The following is a 14573-nucleotide window of genomic DNA, read 5'->3' as shown; positions in this document are numbered from 1 at the left end:
ATAAAGTTGTCCTCTGACCTCCGCATGTGCCGTGATGTGTGCGGACTCGCACATACTAAATGTAACTTTTAATATGGCAAGACACAACTGTCATGAAGTTTCTAGATTGAGAGAGAACTCTAGAGAGAGGTTCATCATGCCACCCGGGAATACACAGGTAAACACCAGTATTAGTCTGGAGGCAGAGAGCAGGGGAAATGTGGGCAGACTTATTGTGAGAGATGCCTTGAGAACGAACAGGTGATGAAGGTGAGTTAGCTTAGGCTAATCTGAATAATTTCATCAGCTTGTGGGAGATTACAAGGACTGGCTCTCTCCTGATGTCAGAAATCTGGAGTTGGGGCAATTAAAGAAGGAAAATGCCTGCCTAGGGTGTGAGAACCCAAGGTGAACTTATGGCAGGGGTAGAGGTGGTTGTAAGCGGAGGCTCAGATTAGTCCTCTGCAAATGAAAGGCACACCCACCAGTGAGTTTACTTAGGCTTTAGCCCAGGGAAAGGTGGTCAGTCCATCCAGAGTCACAGGTCAAAGCATCAAATGCAGAACTAGAAATATAACTGTTATATTCTCTAACCCTTATTTCTGTAAGCTCAGTAATAATGATCCCTTTTATTCTTGGTTATTAATACTCAGTCTTTTTTGTTATTCTAGGTGAAGATTTGGTAATTTTTTTTAAGTGTCAGAGAACTACGTTTTGGTTTTAATAATTCATTGTGTTATTTCCCTAGACTATTACATTTCTACTTTATATTACTCCCTCTTTTGGATATTTTTCAGGATATTATGTTACTGATTTGAGGTTTTTTTTTTCAGTTAGGCATTGACAGCTATTCATTTTCCCTAACACTGTTTTTGTTACACCTCCCAAGTTTGTTTTGTATTCTTTTTTCCAGTATATATAATTTTTTGTATGTATAGGTATTTTGTTTGCATTTAATCCTGTGTACCCTGTAACCAGTGTCCACAGAAGCCAGAAGGCATTGAGTCTCTTGGAACTGGATTGTATGTTTATGTGCAGCTGATGGTGTTCATTTGTCTTCCTTCTTTAAAATTGTCCCCCAAACCAGATAACCTTAATTGCCCTATCTTCAAATATTCTGATCCTTTCTTTTTTTTCTTTTTCTGGCCTGTTTAAATCTACTGCTAAGTATCTACCTGCCTTGACATATGTACACTGTGTGTACTTGGGATCTACAGAAGCTAGAAGAGGACATGTGATTCCTCAGTACAAGGGTTATGGTTGGTTATGAGCTGCCACGTGGTTGCCAGGAATCAAACCTGAGTCCTCTGGAAGAGCAGCCAGGGCTCTTAACTGCTGAGCCATCTCTCCAAGCTCTAGGAGCTGTTCGTATTCCTAGCTTTGACTTCCTTTGTATGGGTCACACTTTATTTCCTTATACATGTCACAATTTACTTGAAGATGGACATTTCAAATAATGTGCAGCTTCCAAAGTCCTATTTTCTTCTTTTCCCAGGGCTGTTGGTGCTTGATGAACTAGCCGCTGTGCTTGTCTAATGACTTTTCCAAACTCATTTTGTTTGTTTAGCTTATTTGCATCTGCATGGTGTGACTACTTGATTGGCTTACCTCTCAGTTAATGACCGGATGGAGATTACCAGTAACCAGCATCCATCTTGGTCTTTGTCCAGGAGCTCCATGAATGTTTTGGTAAATGCCTCCCATAGTCAGGCAGTTTGCAAGTATGCATAGCTTTTGCTTCCTGCAGGCAAAGGGCCTGAGTGTCAGACAGAACTTCTGTTTCCTGAGCATCTTAGTGGTCCTATGCATGCATACGTGCCTGTGTGGCTTCGTACAGTATTCTCACACTCTCAGTGCCCTGAACTGCTCAGCTTTTTGGTTAGTCTATTGTTTTCCTCAACCGCTACTCATTGCTTTGGCCATGATATTAAAATATTTAATAATTATGCTCTCTTGGGAGGGTAAGGGCATTGTTATGACTTTGCTAGTTCCAATGAGACCACATAAAGACCTGCCTTTTTAGAAGTGGCCCTTGGGATGAGCCTTTGAAAGAACTCCAACCCTGTCTGCTCCCTTGCTTTAGATATTAGGAATATGAGTTGTCATTTTTCAAAGACAGCAAAGAGCTTCAGGGTTAAGATAGAACTTGAGCAGGAGAAAATGCTACAAAAATGGCTACTATGTGGAGGAGATGCTGCATGCTTTTAGTAAACTTCCAGAGCTCTGAAAAGGTTCTAGGATTTGCCAGCTTCTTCACTGCTTTTGTGGAAGGACCCACCATTTTACTGACACTGCCTTTTCAGCCAGTCATGGTACTAAAACGGGGGAATGTTTATGGGAGAGCACTTGTTTGACATCCAAGAATGAAAATAATAAGGTATTACTGCAAAGCAATATCAAAAGTACAAGTAAACAGTTAAATGTCTAAACTAAATTAAAATATTTATCAAAATATCAAAACCATGAAAAATAGTCCAAGAAAATAAATTGCCCTCCACCTCACCCCTAATCCATTCTCATTTGTCCTTGTTAACAATCTAGTTTTAATTTTTTTTTTAAGATTTATTTATTTATTTAACATATATGAGTACAGTCACTCTCTTCAGACAGAGCAGAAGAGGGCAGCAGATCCCATTACAGATGGTTGTGAGCCACCATGTGGTTGTTGAGAATTGAGCCAAGCCAGCTCAGTCTGTCAACAGGTTTTCTAGGGCAGGAGTGAGGATTAAAAAGAATAAAGACAATTAGACAACATTGTAGCATGACCCTAGCCAGTTCTGAGGCTGGTTTATTTTTTCCCAATCAGATTTTATACCATTTTAATTACATGCAAGTAGTAAGGTCAAGCAGTACAATAAACTCTACAGTCAAGGACCAAGCAAGGCAATAAACAAGTCCAGTGGTCACCCTTTCTAAGGGCTGATCAGGAGGACCAAGATATCGGAGCCTACTTTCCCATCCTAGCCCACAGTCAGATTCATCTGGGCGGTGGGGTGGAAACAGGGTTTCTCCCTGACTGTCCTGGAACTCAACTTTGTTGAAATCCGCCTGCCTCTGCCTCCCAAGTGCTGGGATTAAAGGCGTGTGCCACCACTGCCTGGTCCAAAGTCATATTCATGCCTGAAGCCCACTTCCCTGTTCTAGCCTAAAATTAGATTTCTGCCTGAGTTTACTTCCTTGTCATGGCCCAATGTCAGATTCCTGTCTGAAGCCCATCTCCTTGTCCTTGGCCAAATGTCCTGCCAAGTGGCCCGTAAGTTCTCCACAACTCAGGACTTCTGGAAAAGCAGTCAGTGCTCTTAACTGCTGAGCCCCCAAAATCTAGTCTTTTTTTTTTTTTTTTTTTTTTAAATTTTTTTTTTTTTTTTTTTTTTTAAGATTTATTTATTTATTTATTATATGTAAGTACACTGTAGCTGTCTTCAGACACTCCAGAAGAGGGCGCCAGATCTCGTTACGGATGGTTGTGAGCCACCATGTGGTTGCTGGGATTTGAACTCTGGACCTTCGGAAGAGCAGTCGGGTGCTCTTACCCACTGAGCCATCTCACCAGCCCCAAATCTAGTCTTTATACTCATTTTTTTTTTTGTTCTTTTTTGAGAAGGGTTGCTGCTGGGAAATTGAGCCTAGTGTTGTATGTTTATACAGTCTACCACTGAGTTTCTGGCCCAGCCTGCTGTCTTTTTTTTTTTTTTTTTNGGGGNGTGNGNGGNNGGNNNTTTTTTTNCGGGGGNTTTCCCCNTTTTTTTTTTTTTTTTTTTTTTAGTTTATTGTGTGTATATGTATGTGTGTGCCACAGCACACATGTGAAGGTCTGAGGACAATTTTGGGGGTGTGGGGTGTTTCTCTCTCCATCCACTTTTACCTGGGTTTAGGGGATCCACCTCAGGCTGGCAGGCTTTGGACAGCAGGTACTTTTCTCTGCTAAGCCATCTCTCCAGTTCCTGCCTTACTTTTTTGAGACAGAATCTCTCACTGGGTCCCAGGGTTTGCCAACTGGTCTAGTCTAATCCCATTTTATTACATTTTTGTAGTTATACTCCCCCCCAGCACACACCTTCCTAAGGATTGAGCCCAGGGGCTATACCTTCAGTTCCCCGTTTCTGTACTTTTATACTTAGAATAAATTTATATTCATTTTAAATTAATTTTCTAAGCACTCACCTCCCAATTTTCAGCCTTCACCTTTCCTTTTTCCACTTTCCTAGTACCTCCCACACTCCACTGTGACCAAAGTGTTGGGTTTGCTTCATGCTCACTCAAAAACATCCTACTGTGTACACTTTCAAATCCAGGCTGGCCTAGAACTCAGAGGTTGCTTGCCTCTGCCTCCCAAGTGCCTGGATTAAAGGCGCCTTCACACCTGTTGTGCCTGTTTGCCTGTTCACTAGCGCGTGCTTGGTGTCTGAAGTGTCCAGAAGAGGGTGTCAGATCCCTCCTGGAACCAGGGTTGCAGGCAGTTGTGAGCTGCTATGTGGGTGCTGGGAACCGGGCCCGGGTCCTCTTCCAGAGCAGTACGGCCATTTAACCTCTGATCAGCCCCATGGAATACTGCTTGATTACGATCTTTTCTCACAACATACAAATGTCCTTCTAGGTCAAACCCAGAGAATTAACATGCCTGTTAAACTCTTGTTGTCTTACTGTTTCCAGTACTCCGTCCTCTCCAGTGAACATGGCTTACTAACGCTTTTATTCCTGGGAGACTCCTGGAGGAACGAATGGGGGTGCCAAAACTTGTATTTTAATAGGTATACTCCCACACACCCCCGTTTACTTACCCCGAGAACGTTTAACTCCCAGGGTAACATACAGGAGAGTTCTTTCCGGTGAGGAATCTTGAACTAGGTGATTCACCTTGACTCAGAAGGGGCGAGGGAGGGAGGATCGGCCCCCTTTAAAGGACGTACCTACGCTTTCCTTCTGGAAATGCGGGATCCGCTACAAAAGCGGAGTCTCCAGTACCATTTAGGCCGGTCTGGCAATTCCGAGCGACTGTTTCCGTTTGTTCCGGGGTGCGGTGGGACCGGGTCCGTCGTCCCCGCTTCCGAGACCCGCCTGCTAAAGCCCGCTTTGGCTCGGGCGACCTCTGAGCGCGCCGCGGCGGCCGGCCGACGCACCAACCGGCCGCAACCGGCTGGCGCCGTCTGGAAACTTCGCTCGGCTTCTCCGAGATCGAGGTTGCTGACTGAGCCCCCCGCGGCGTCCCTCGGGCCTAGCTGAACGCGCCACTCACCTCACAGGGCGCTGCTGCCTCGAAGGGAGCGGCCAGGTCTCCCTCAGACGCGGGGGTCCGGCCCCGTGAGGACCCGCGCCCCGCATCTCCGGCCGCGCGACGCCTCGAGGCACGCCGGGTCGCCCAGTGCGCGCGCGAGCGAGCGCGGGCCGCCGTCGAGCCGCGCGGTCCCCAGCTGGCGGCCCTAAGACAAGGGCGCCGGCTCCTCAGCTGCGGCCCGGGGGCGTGGCAAGACTCCAGGGCTCCTGTTTTCCCGGCCGGGCACCGCTTTCGGTTTCGTTTCCTTCCAGCGAAACAGTGGGGCCCGGCCCGTGAAAGGCGCCGTCGTCCGTGCTAAGCCTTGGTCCGACGGCCATGGCCCAGGCCGCGGTGGCAGTGGCAGAGGTGACCCAGCTGCTGTGCGCGGCGGGGGGCGCCTTGGAGTTGACGGAGCTGCGGCGCCGCTTGCGAACCAGCCTGGGGGCCGACGCGCTGGAGCGGCTGCTGCGGGACCGCGGGCGCTTCGTGGTAGCCTCGAGGGCGGCCGTGGCCGTGGGCGCGGGCCGGGCGGCCGCGGCGGCGGCGGCAGCCTCGGAGCGCGTGGTGCTGGCCGTGTCGTCGCTGCGTCTGTGCCGCGCGCATCAGGGCCCCAAGCCGGGCTGCACCGGGCTCTGCGCGCAGCTGCATCTCTGCAAGTTTCTCATCTACGGCAACTGCAAGTTCCTGAGGACCGGGTAAGGACGCCAACGGTGGGCTTGGGCGGATGCTCCTGGACCTCCACTCCCGGACCTCCACCCTTGTCCGGTGATTGGGGCAGACCGCTAGGTGACGGTTCCTCAGCCTCGCCTATCCTTCACTCTCAAGAACGTTCATTGATCACCTACTTAGTGACTGGCAGTGTGTGGTGGACTAGCACAGATAGAATGTGGTGCCTAGCACAGATAAAATGTGGTGCCAAGGGGGACACCTGAGCATGGCAGTATGGCCCCCAGGAGGGAAGCTGGTCCTCAGGGCTGCTTTGAGGAGCTGGCAGCAAGGAAGCTTTGGAAGTGCTACTCAACTTCCGTTTGTCTGTTTACAAGCCGAAATTCAGATTTTCAAGATCTATAGCCACAGACCTTCCTGGGTGTGCCTTTCTACACACCCCACCCCCACTTTGGTTCATTAGGTGGCAGAGCCCTGTCTGGAATGCCCTTCCTGGTTTGCTTTTTTAGGGCCTCGGGGCAGGAGCTGAAAGATTATTCGCTTTTTTTTTTTTTGAGCTTTCTCTAACTCTTCCACAACAAACTTTATGTCCTTATTAGTCTGGGCTGCTCTCTGCTTGCACCTGCAAGGTGATTAGTGAAATCTGTTTATACTGAAGAATTTGGGCCTCACCTTAAAGGTGATAAGGCCTGTTGAATGTCAGCTGTGAGGTTTGTGTTTTAGGAAGATGTCTTGGGTAACGATGCGGAGATGCTGGGTTAGGAGAGGATGTTGGAGACTTCATGCTTCGAATCTAGTCCAGTTATCTAGAAGGATTAGGTCCCTCCCTGCTTCCTTTTGCTGTAACAGTAGACATCACTTTTTATGATGTCAGGTTAATAGTCACCTTGGGTTAGTAACCTTGACCTGTGCAGTCAATCAGGGATCCGGACTGGCGACTACAGCTGCACCCTCAACACTTTTGAGGCAGTTCTAAGTATCAAGTTCTGGGGGCTGAAGGTCTCCCTGGTAGGAAGTCTGGTGGGAAGTTTGTGTTGGTCAGATCTAAAAGTGATAAATATCCCATTTACCAGAAGCTGTCTCCTACCCCTACCTAAGGGGTATGGTCTAAGAAATGTGGTCTTTAGGACTTGTTTATTCGGAAATAATACAGATTAGAACTTGTCCAAACAAGGTGTATGCAAGAGGTTTGGGGAAATTAAAGGGGAGTGTGCCAGCGTGAAGAGAGGCTGTGAGAGAGATGGTGACTCTTGTTTCTGTTCCCACTGTGGACTGAAAGCCAGAGAGAGTTTGAGTTCTTTACTTAAAAGGAAGGCTAAACCCTAACGTGCTGATTTGGAAGCTGCTGGGTGGTAAATACTGTGGCCCCAGTCACAGATGTCTTCAGTCCCTGATTTCCAGACCTGTGCTCAGGAGGCAGTGTGCTTGCTGATCAAGAGCATGGTCTGTGAGCAAGTTACAGTTGTTTCAGTCCACCTCTGCTCTTTGCTGGCTAGTAATCCTGGGAAAGTAGCTTTCTGGCTGACTCTGTCCCCTCAGTGATGATAAGATTACTTACCTCACAGGTTTGTTGAGGACTGAATCAACTCATGAGACTTTGAGGCAACCTCTGTAGCATAGTAAATGCTCGCTAAGGTTTAGTTGCTATTATTGCAGTTATTTGTATACTTGGCTTTGGCAGCACGAACTTAGCTTCCCTTCTTCTCATCTCATTTTGTCATCTTTTTCCTAACCCCTGAAGATGTGGCTTATTTATTGTTTTATACCTTCCAGTGGCCTCTCCTCAGTTCTTGCCTGGATCCCGACTCTGCAGTGCCTTTTTCCTTTGGTGCCACTGTATTCTTATCACAGCTGACCTCAGACTTTCACTCCGTGTGTGAGTTCTTTTCTGTTGCATTCACCAGTTGGGAGAGAGAGTCAAGGTTCATGGGTTTTGATCTGTAGGGGTGGAGGGACAGAGATGAGAGAGCTAGTAGAAGAGGGTTTGGGGATGGATCCAGGAATTTGGCATTCTTTCAGGATGTTTACTACAGATGTTAAGGTATGGTAGTGTCTGCATCAGGCACATGCTGCTTGCCTGCCTTTCCAGGTGACCCAGACTGTCATTAAAGGGTTGTCCCTGAGTTCTTAGGGTGGAGTACCAGTGCCTGGTTGATATGTGCTCACCAGATGCTTATGGGTTGAAAGTACAGAGAAGGGGAGCTAAAAACAGGTGCACCCAGGAATGGCTGTGTCTATGTAAACCCGTATCTGGAAGCATGAGTCACTCTGCCTGGCATTTCTTTAAAAAAAAAAAAGATTTATTTATTTATTTATTTATTTATTATATGTAAGTACACTGTAGCTGTCTTCAGACACTTCAGAAGAGGGTGTCAGATCTCATTACAGATGGTTGTGAGCCACCATGTGGTTGCTGGGATTTGAACTCGGGACCTTCAGAAGAGCAGTCAGTGCCCTTAACTGCTAAGCCATCTCTCCAGCCCTCTGCTTAGCATTTTTACAAGGATTTACTTTTATTATTTAAATTATGTGTCTATATGGGGGGTAGAGTGGAGGGAATGGTGCACATAAGTACAGGTGCCTTCAAAGGCCAGAAGAGAGTGTTAGTGAGACTTCCAGTGTGGGTGCTGGGAATTGAATGCAGGTCCTCTGGGAGAGTAGAATAGTGCCCCAGACTACTGAACCTTCCCTCTACCCTCTGCTCAATTTTTTTTTTTTTTTCAGGGAGAGGGGGTGGGTTGGGTTGAGACAGGGTTCTACATAGCCCTGGCTGTCCTACAACTCACTGTGTAGCCCAGACTGGTCTCAGAAATCTGCCTGCCTTTGCCTCCCAAGTGCTGAGATGAAAGGTATGTGCTACCTAGACTTACCCCTGCTCAGGCTTTTCATCCAAGTGCTTACTGAGTGGCCAGTGTGGTGTGACACTTGTTTGCATGATGGCCCTGCCCTTCTCTTTACATACCTGCTGAGAAGTGTTCTCCTGAGCCCTAGACATTGTCCAGTCTCATCTTTTCCTGGTATATAAGCATATGTCTTCATGCATAGCTGGTTTTTTTTTTTTTTCTCTCTGATGCTTATAAGGAGGGTCAGGAGAGTTTGTGAAAAAATGCCACGAAGAATGATCTCACCAGCTCTGTAAGTCTGCAGGGCTGCCATAACAGAATACCATAGATTGGGTGGCTTGACTTTTTGCTTTTCCCTCCCTCTCTGCCTTTCTCCTCTCTCTTCCTCTCTTCTCTTCCATTTCTTCTCTTTCCTTCCTCTCTTCCTTCACAGAGGCTTGCTCTATTGTCCAGCTAAACTATAACTCATGATCCCCCTGCCTCAGCTTCTGAGTAGAGATTACAGGTGTGTGTTATAATAGCTGCCAGACTAGAAGGCTTAAACAACAAAAATTTATTTTTCAGTATTCTGGAGGATGGGATTCTGAAATAAGGTTCTTGTTGGATTGGGGCTACTCTAATGACATCATTTTAATTTGATGACCTCTCTCATGACCCTATTTTCTTTTTTTTTTTTTTTGGTTTTTCCAGACAGGGTTTCTCTGTGTAGCCCTGGCTGTCCTGGAACTCACTTTGTAGACCAGGCTGGCCTCGAACTCAGAAATCNGCCTGCCTCTGCCTCCCGAGTGCTGGGATTAAAGGCGTGTGCCACCATGCCCGGCCGATGACCCTATTTTCAAAAGAAGTTTTACATCCTAAGCATCTGGAAGTTGGAACTCTTAATAGGGGCTTTTAGGGAGGTAAGATTTAGCCTGTAACAGCATCTTTCCTTCTTTGCAGGAAGAACTGTAGGAATGGTCACAACTTGAAGACTGATCACAACCTGAGTGTGTTGAGGACACATGGTGTTGACCACCTCACATATACTGAGCTTTGCCAACTCTTACTTCAGAATGACCCTTCACTTTTACCAGATGTGAGTGTTTAGAAGGGTAGTGGGGTGGGGGGCTCTGCTTTGCAAGTAATAGTGGAGAAGCCAGATGGCTGGAAGATAGATAACTCTTAGTGCTGAGAACTCCATTTTGACCAAGAACTATTGCACAGAGGAGACTTGGATTTAATATCCATCTCTGTTAATTAAATCTACTGGATTTAATATCCAGCTCTGTTGATGTTGGACCAGCCTTGGCATTTCTTGAAAAATTTCCTTCCCTATCAGTTGGGTTGGCACCATCACTGTATTGATTTAGTGAGGTTGACCAGCACCTGAAGCAAGTGTTATTTAGAACTAAGCAGAATGAGAGTCCCCAGCTGGCCCATCCCTGAATGGTAGGAATTGGAACTGCATGTTTGGAGTGGTGTTTTAGTCTATGGAGAAGCCTTCCAGAGCTGCGTGACGATCCAGTACTCTCTCTACTCATTCCCTTGTACCCAGGAGACTATGTACATTAGCTGACATGAAATCTCAGTTTGTGTAAGCTTATTGCATTATCTCTGTATCATTTGGTGGAGGAAGATTAGCAACACAAAAGGTTTATTGGGTAAGGAGCAGGAAAAAGTATAGAGAAGCTTTTGGACAGCAGCAGGGTGGGGATGACATTCAGGGCAGGGGAAAGGAAGGCAGGGCTGAGTGGGAGACTGACTAAAGCATGATTCTGAGAACAGCTCTACCAGGCTCAGGTGCTGCTGGAGGGAGCATCGACTCACCAGATCTGACCTGCTTTAGGATCACTGCTGTTGTCCATTGTGCTGGCCAAGGCTTTAATGTGAACAGAACCCTGGCTCTGTAGAGCTTCCCTGGGCCTTGAGTTTCTCCAGCAGATCTGAGCAGGGTGTTTTCCATGTATGGGGCTGGCTACATGGGATGCTTTGGCACTGTTACTGGTTTGTGCCAACAGATGGGATTGGCATATTTAATGCAGATATTTCCATATTAAACAATTAATGCCACCCATTTGAGTAATAGCACAGCATCATATCTGGCACATAATAAATATTAACTTTTTATATTTGTCTTTTGAAAATTCATACTGGTTTACTTCAGCTAAGCTTTTTGGAATATCCATTGTCAGCTAAACGGTGATGACCAGTGGGTAACACACCCTGCTTTGCCCTTAAGAGAGGCAAATCAAATGGTGGGATAGGAAGGTCAGAGGATGATTGGGTAATGTTTAAGAAACTGTCAAAGTTCACATTCCGCACTGTGGGGAAAGGTGTTTGGGGCAGATCAGGGTTTGGGCAGATAAGTGAGGAGGAGGGAGGCCTGGCACCTCTCATATGTCAGCCTTGGTTAGTATTTTCATGGTTCCCAGTTCACTAATCACAACAACTCTGTGACATTGATGACATTCTACTCATATTAGAGATTCAAAAAATGGGAGTCTCAAAGCTGGTGAATGGCATGTCTAAGGCAGTCGTCAGAATTGCTATCTGGCTTTTTCCCTTGGGTAGACCATCTGTAGAGTGGAGACGTTGGGGAAAAAAAACTGGGTTCTGCCTCTCAACCCCCAAGGGAATTTCCTACAGCTTGTGGAATGTAATGTCTAGAAATTGAATAGGTGGGCCACTGTCCAGGTTGAAGTATTTGGGGTGTAGAGAAGGAGCAGTTGATTGAAATTCAAGTTGCAGGTTTGTAGTTGTGCATTGTGGTGTGTGTTTGTGATCTTAACACTTGGATGGTGGAGGTGGAGGTGGAGGACTAGGCCTCATCCTGTCTTTACCTGTGTAGGTTGAGGACAGCCTGGGCTGTGATAGACCTTGTGTTAATAAACCAGAAAAACAGTTACAGCAAACAACAGATACAGAGACTAGCTGTGTGACTGGGGCTAGGTGGTGACATTTTAATAAAATGTATTAAATTTATTAGGAGGCACAAGGTACAAGGGTGAGTGTGAGTATGCTTGTCCACAGTGTGGAGGTCAGATGACAGGTCCAGGGAGTTGTTCATTGTTATGTGGGCTCTGGTATTTGATTCAGGTTCCTTTACCGGCTGAGCCATCTTGTTGGCCCTGGCCCTAGCTGTTTAGCTTTGGAGTCTGCTAGTTCCCTTGAGAAATGGAGGGTGGTGTTTAGCCAACTTTGAGATGCCTTAGCCCTAAGAACCTCTCTGACTTTGAATTTTGAAAGGAGAATTGGGGAAAATGAACTAGTAAAGTATATTTAGTTTGGTGAGGCTGTGTGTATAATATCTTGAGTAAGAGATGAATTCTCTATAGCTCATATGAATGGTGAAATAATATAGTGATCATGTGGCCCCCATGGCATGACTGTTGAGTGCTGTATGCAGTATTCATGTAATGATGTCTTTCTGCCTCTTTGTCAACAGATATGCCTACACTACAACAAAGGTGATGGACCCTTCGGCTCTTGTTCCTTCCAAAAGCAGTGCATTAAACTCCATATCTGCCAGTACTTCCTACAGGGAGAGTGCAAGTTTGGCACAAGCTGTAAGAGGTCCCATGAGTTCACTAACTCTGAGAGTCTGGAGCAGTTGGAAAGGTTGGGCTTAAGTTCTGACCTGGTGAGCAGGCTACTCTCTACTTACCGGAATGCATATGACATCAAGAATAAGGGCTCAGCCCTCAGCAAAGTGTCTCCTTCTCCTGCAGGTCCACAGGGGACTTCTGGTAAGGCTGGAAAGTGCTGCTGGCTCTGGGCTTTGGGCCTGGATTTTTGTTGGTTAGTAAATAGAATATGACTTTGTGGAAGTGTGGATCTCTTTTACTAAGACTCATTGATCTTCTCCTAGCTAGGAGGTTGTGAAGATGGTTGGGATCTAGACACAGTCAAACAGGGCATTCCAGATGATGCAAGTTGGGTTTGGCACATTCTTAATTCTGGAGGAGCTGGGTCTGCACTGAAATGAGGTCAGCTCCCCCTGTGTAATTGCCTTCCACCCCCTGGAGGATTTTTCTTCTCAGTGAGGGATCTAGAACTCGGATGTTAGTTATATAGCTCTAGGATTGTCTATTAGGTAGCATTCTTTATGATAGTACAAATGAATGCAAGAAGGCATTTGTAAAGCTGTGGCTTTGGTCATCCTGCCATGAGCAAGTACAAGTTTTCCCCTTTGTAAGTTTTTTTGGCCTTATTCTCTGCTGCTTTTTAGCACCTAGACAGTGCCTGGCCCATGGTAACTCATCAACATGAGTGAGTATGGTGGGGTTTTTTAAGTGTCTGTCAGGCTTAGTGACAGAGGAATTTCCACTTAGATTTTATGTTCATAAGTGCTTTGCTTGTATATCTGTCTGTGCAACACACATGCCTGGTGCTTCCAGAGGCCGGGAGCTGGGGTTAGAGATGGCTGTGAGTTACCATGTGGACACTGAGAATTTTACCCAGGTCCTCTGCAAGAGCTGCCAGTGTTCTCAATGGCAGAACCATCTCTAGCCCCTAGTAGAGATTTTTAAAAAAAAATTTTTAGTTATTCTTTGATGATTTCATACATGTATACAATATTCTTTTTTTTTTTTTCTTCGAGACAGGGTTTCTCTGTAGCCCTGGCTGTCCTGGAACTCACTCTGTAGACCAGGCTGGCCGTGAACTCAGAAATCCGCCTGCCTCTGCCTCCCAAGTGCTGGGATTAAAGGCGTGCGCCACCACTGCCCAGCACAATATTCTTAATCATATATAGTCCAAATCCCCTTTCTACTTTTTCCAATTCCTCCCAGTACTTTCTCCTTCAACTTTTATGTGATTTTTAAAGAGATCTTTTAAACTTCTATTTGTGTGTATATGCTGCATTTGTGAATGTATCCACAGGTATGCAAGTACCCTTAGAAGGCAGAAGAGGGCATCAGGTCTTCTGAAGCTGGAGTTACAGATGGTTTTGATCTTCATGTGGGTGCTGGACTCAGGTCCTCTGGAAAAGCAGCAAAGATTCTTAATCACAGACCAATTTTTTTAGCTCCCTCATGCTATCATTTTAAAAGTTACTTATTTACATTTATTTGTGTGTGTATGTATATGTGTGTATATGAGCATGCATGCATGTATGTGTCATAGCACATGTGTGTAGGTCAGAAGACAGTTTGGGGAAATCTGTTCTCTCAGTTCCCATGTGGATCTCAGGGATCAAACCCACATTATTAGACTTGGCAGCAAGTGCCTTTACCACTGACTCTAACTAATGTTGCCTGCATGCGTGTTGGCATGGGGCTATCCTACCAATGACCAGTGCTGCACCACCAGAGGAAAATGGCTCTTCCTCTCCCAAGCAGTAATCACTTGCCAATAGCTCCTCAGCTAGGATAGGCTCCCCATGAGCCCGACTCGCATTCATAATGGAATGTTGGCTAGCTTAATTTTACGTCGGTAAGCTATAGCTGTTGTGAGTGTGTTAGTGTAATGGTGGCAATATTATGTGTAGAATACAGCATTTCATAGCACTCTTCCCATCCTCCAGCTCTTATATTCTTCCTGCCCCCCTTTTTATCCCCTGAGCCTTATTTAGGGCTAAACACTTAACAGTCACTTAATTTCAGCACTTTGACCAGTTATAATTTTGCATTGGTAGCTGCTCACTGCAAAAAGAAGCTTCGTAAACCAAGTTTGAGAGTACCACTAATATATGGGTATAAAATAACATATTTAAAAGGTGGCTTGGCAGGCTGGTGAGATGGCTCAGTGGGTAAGAGCACCCAACTGCTCTTCGGGAAGGTCCAAAGTTCAAATCCCAGCAACCACATGGTGGCTCACAACCATCCGTAATGAGATCTGACGCCCTCTTCTGG

At 46.1% G+C, this 14573-nt stretch overlaps 1 protein-coding gene across 1 annotated transcript in view; it reads left to right on the top strand.

The window, feature by feature from the left end:
- The first annotated feature begins 5427 nt into the window (after positions 1–5427).
- The window catches only part of Parp12 (poly(ADP-ribose) polymerase family member 12), a 34067-nt gene continuing 24921 nt past the window's right edge, over positions 5428–14573 (top strand). Inside the window, exons 1-3 of the mRNA XM_021164830.2 lie at positions 5428–5928; positions 9682–9817; positions 12167–12467. Coding sequence (XP_021020489.1) covers positions 5570–5928; positions 9682–9817; positions 12167–12467 — 796 coding nt within the window. The 5' untranslated portion in view covers positions 5428–5569. The remainder of the gene's footprint in view (positions 5929–9681; positions 9818–12166; positions 12468–14573) is intronic.

The sequence above is a fragment of the Mus caroli genome, chromosome 6 (genome assembly GCF_900094665.2).
Source record: "Mus caroli chromosome 6, CAROLI_EIJ_v1.1, whole genome shotgun sequence".
In the NCBI taxonomy this organism is placed as follows: domain Eukaryota; kingdom Metazoa; phylum Chordata; class Mammalia; order Rodentia; family Muridae; genus Mus; species Mus caroli.
Note: the sequence above shows the minus strand (reverse complement) of the source record. Positions and strands in the feature narration are given on the sequence as shown.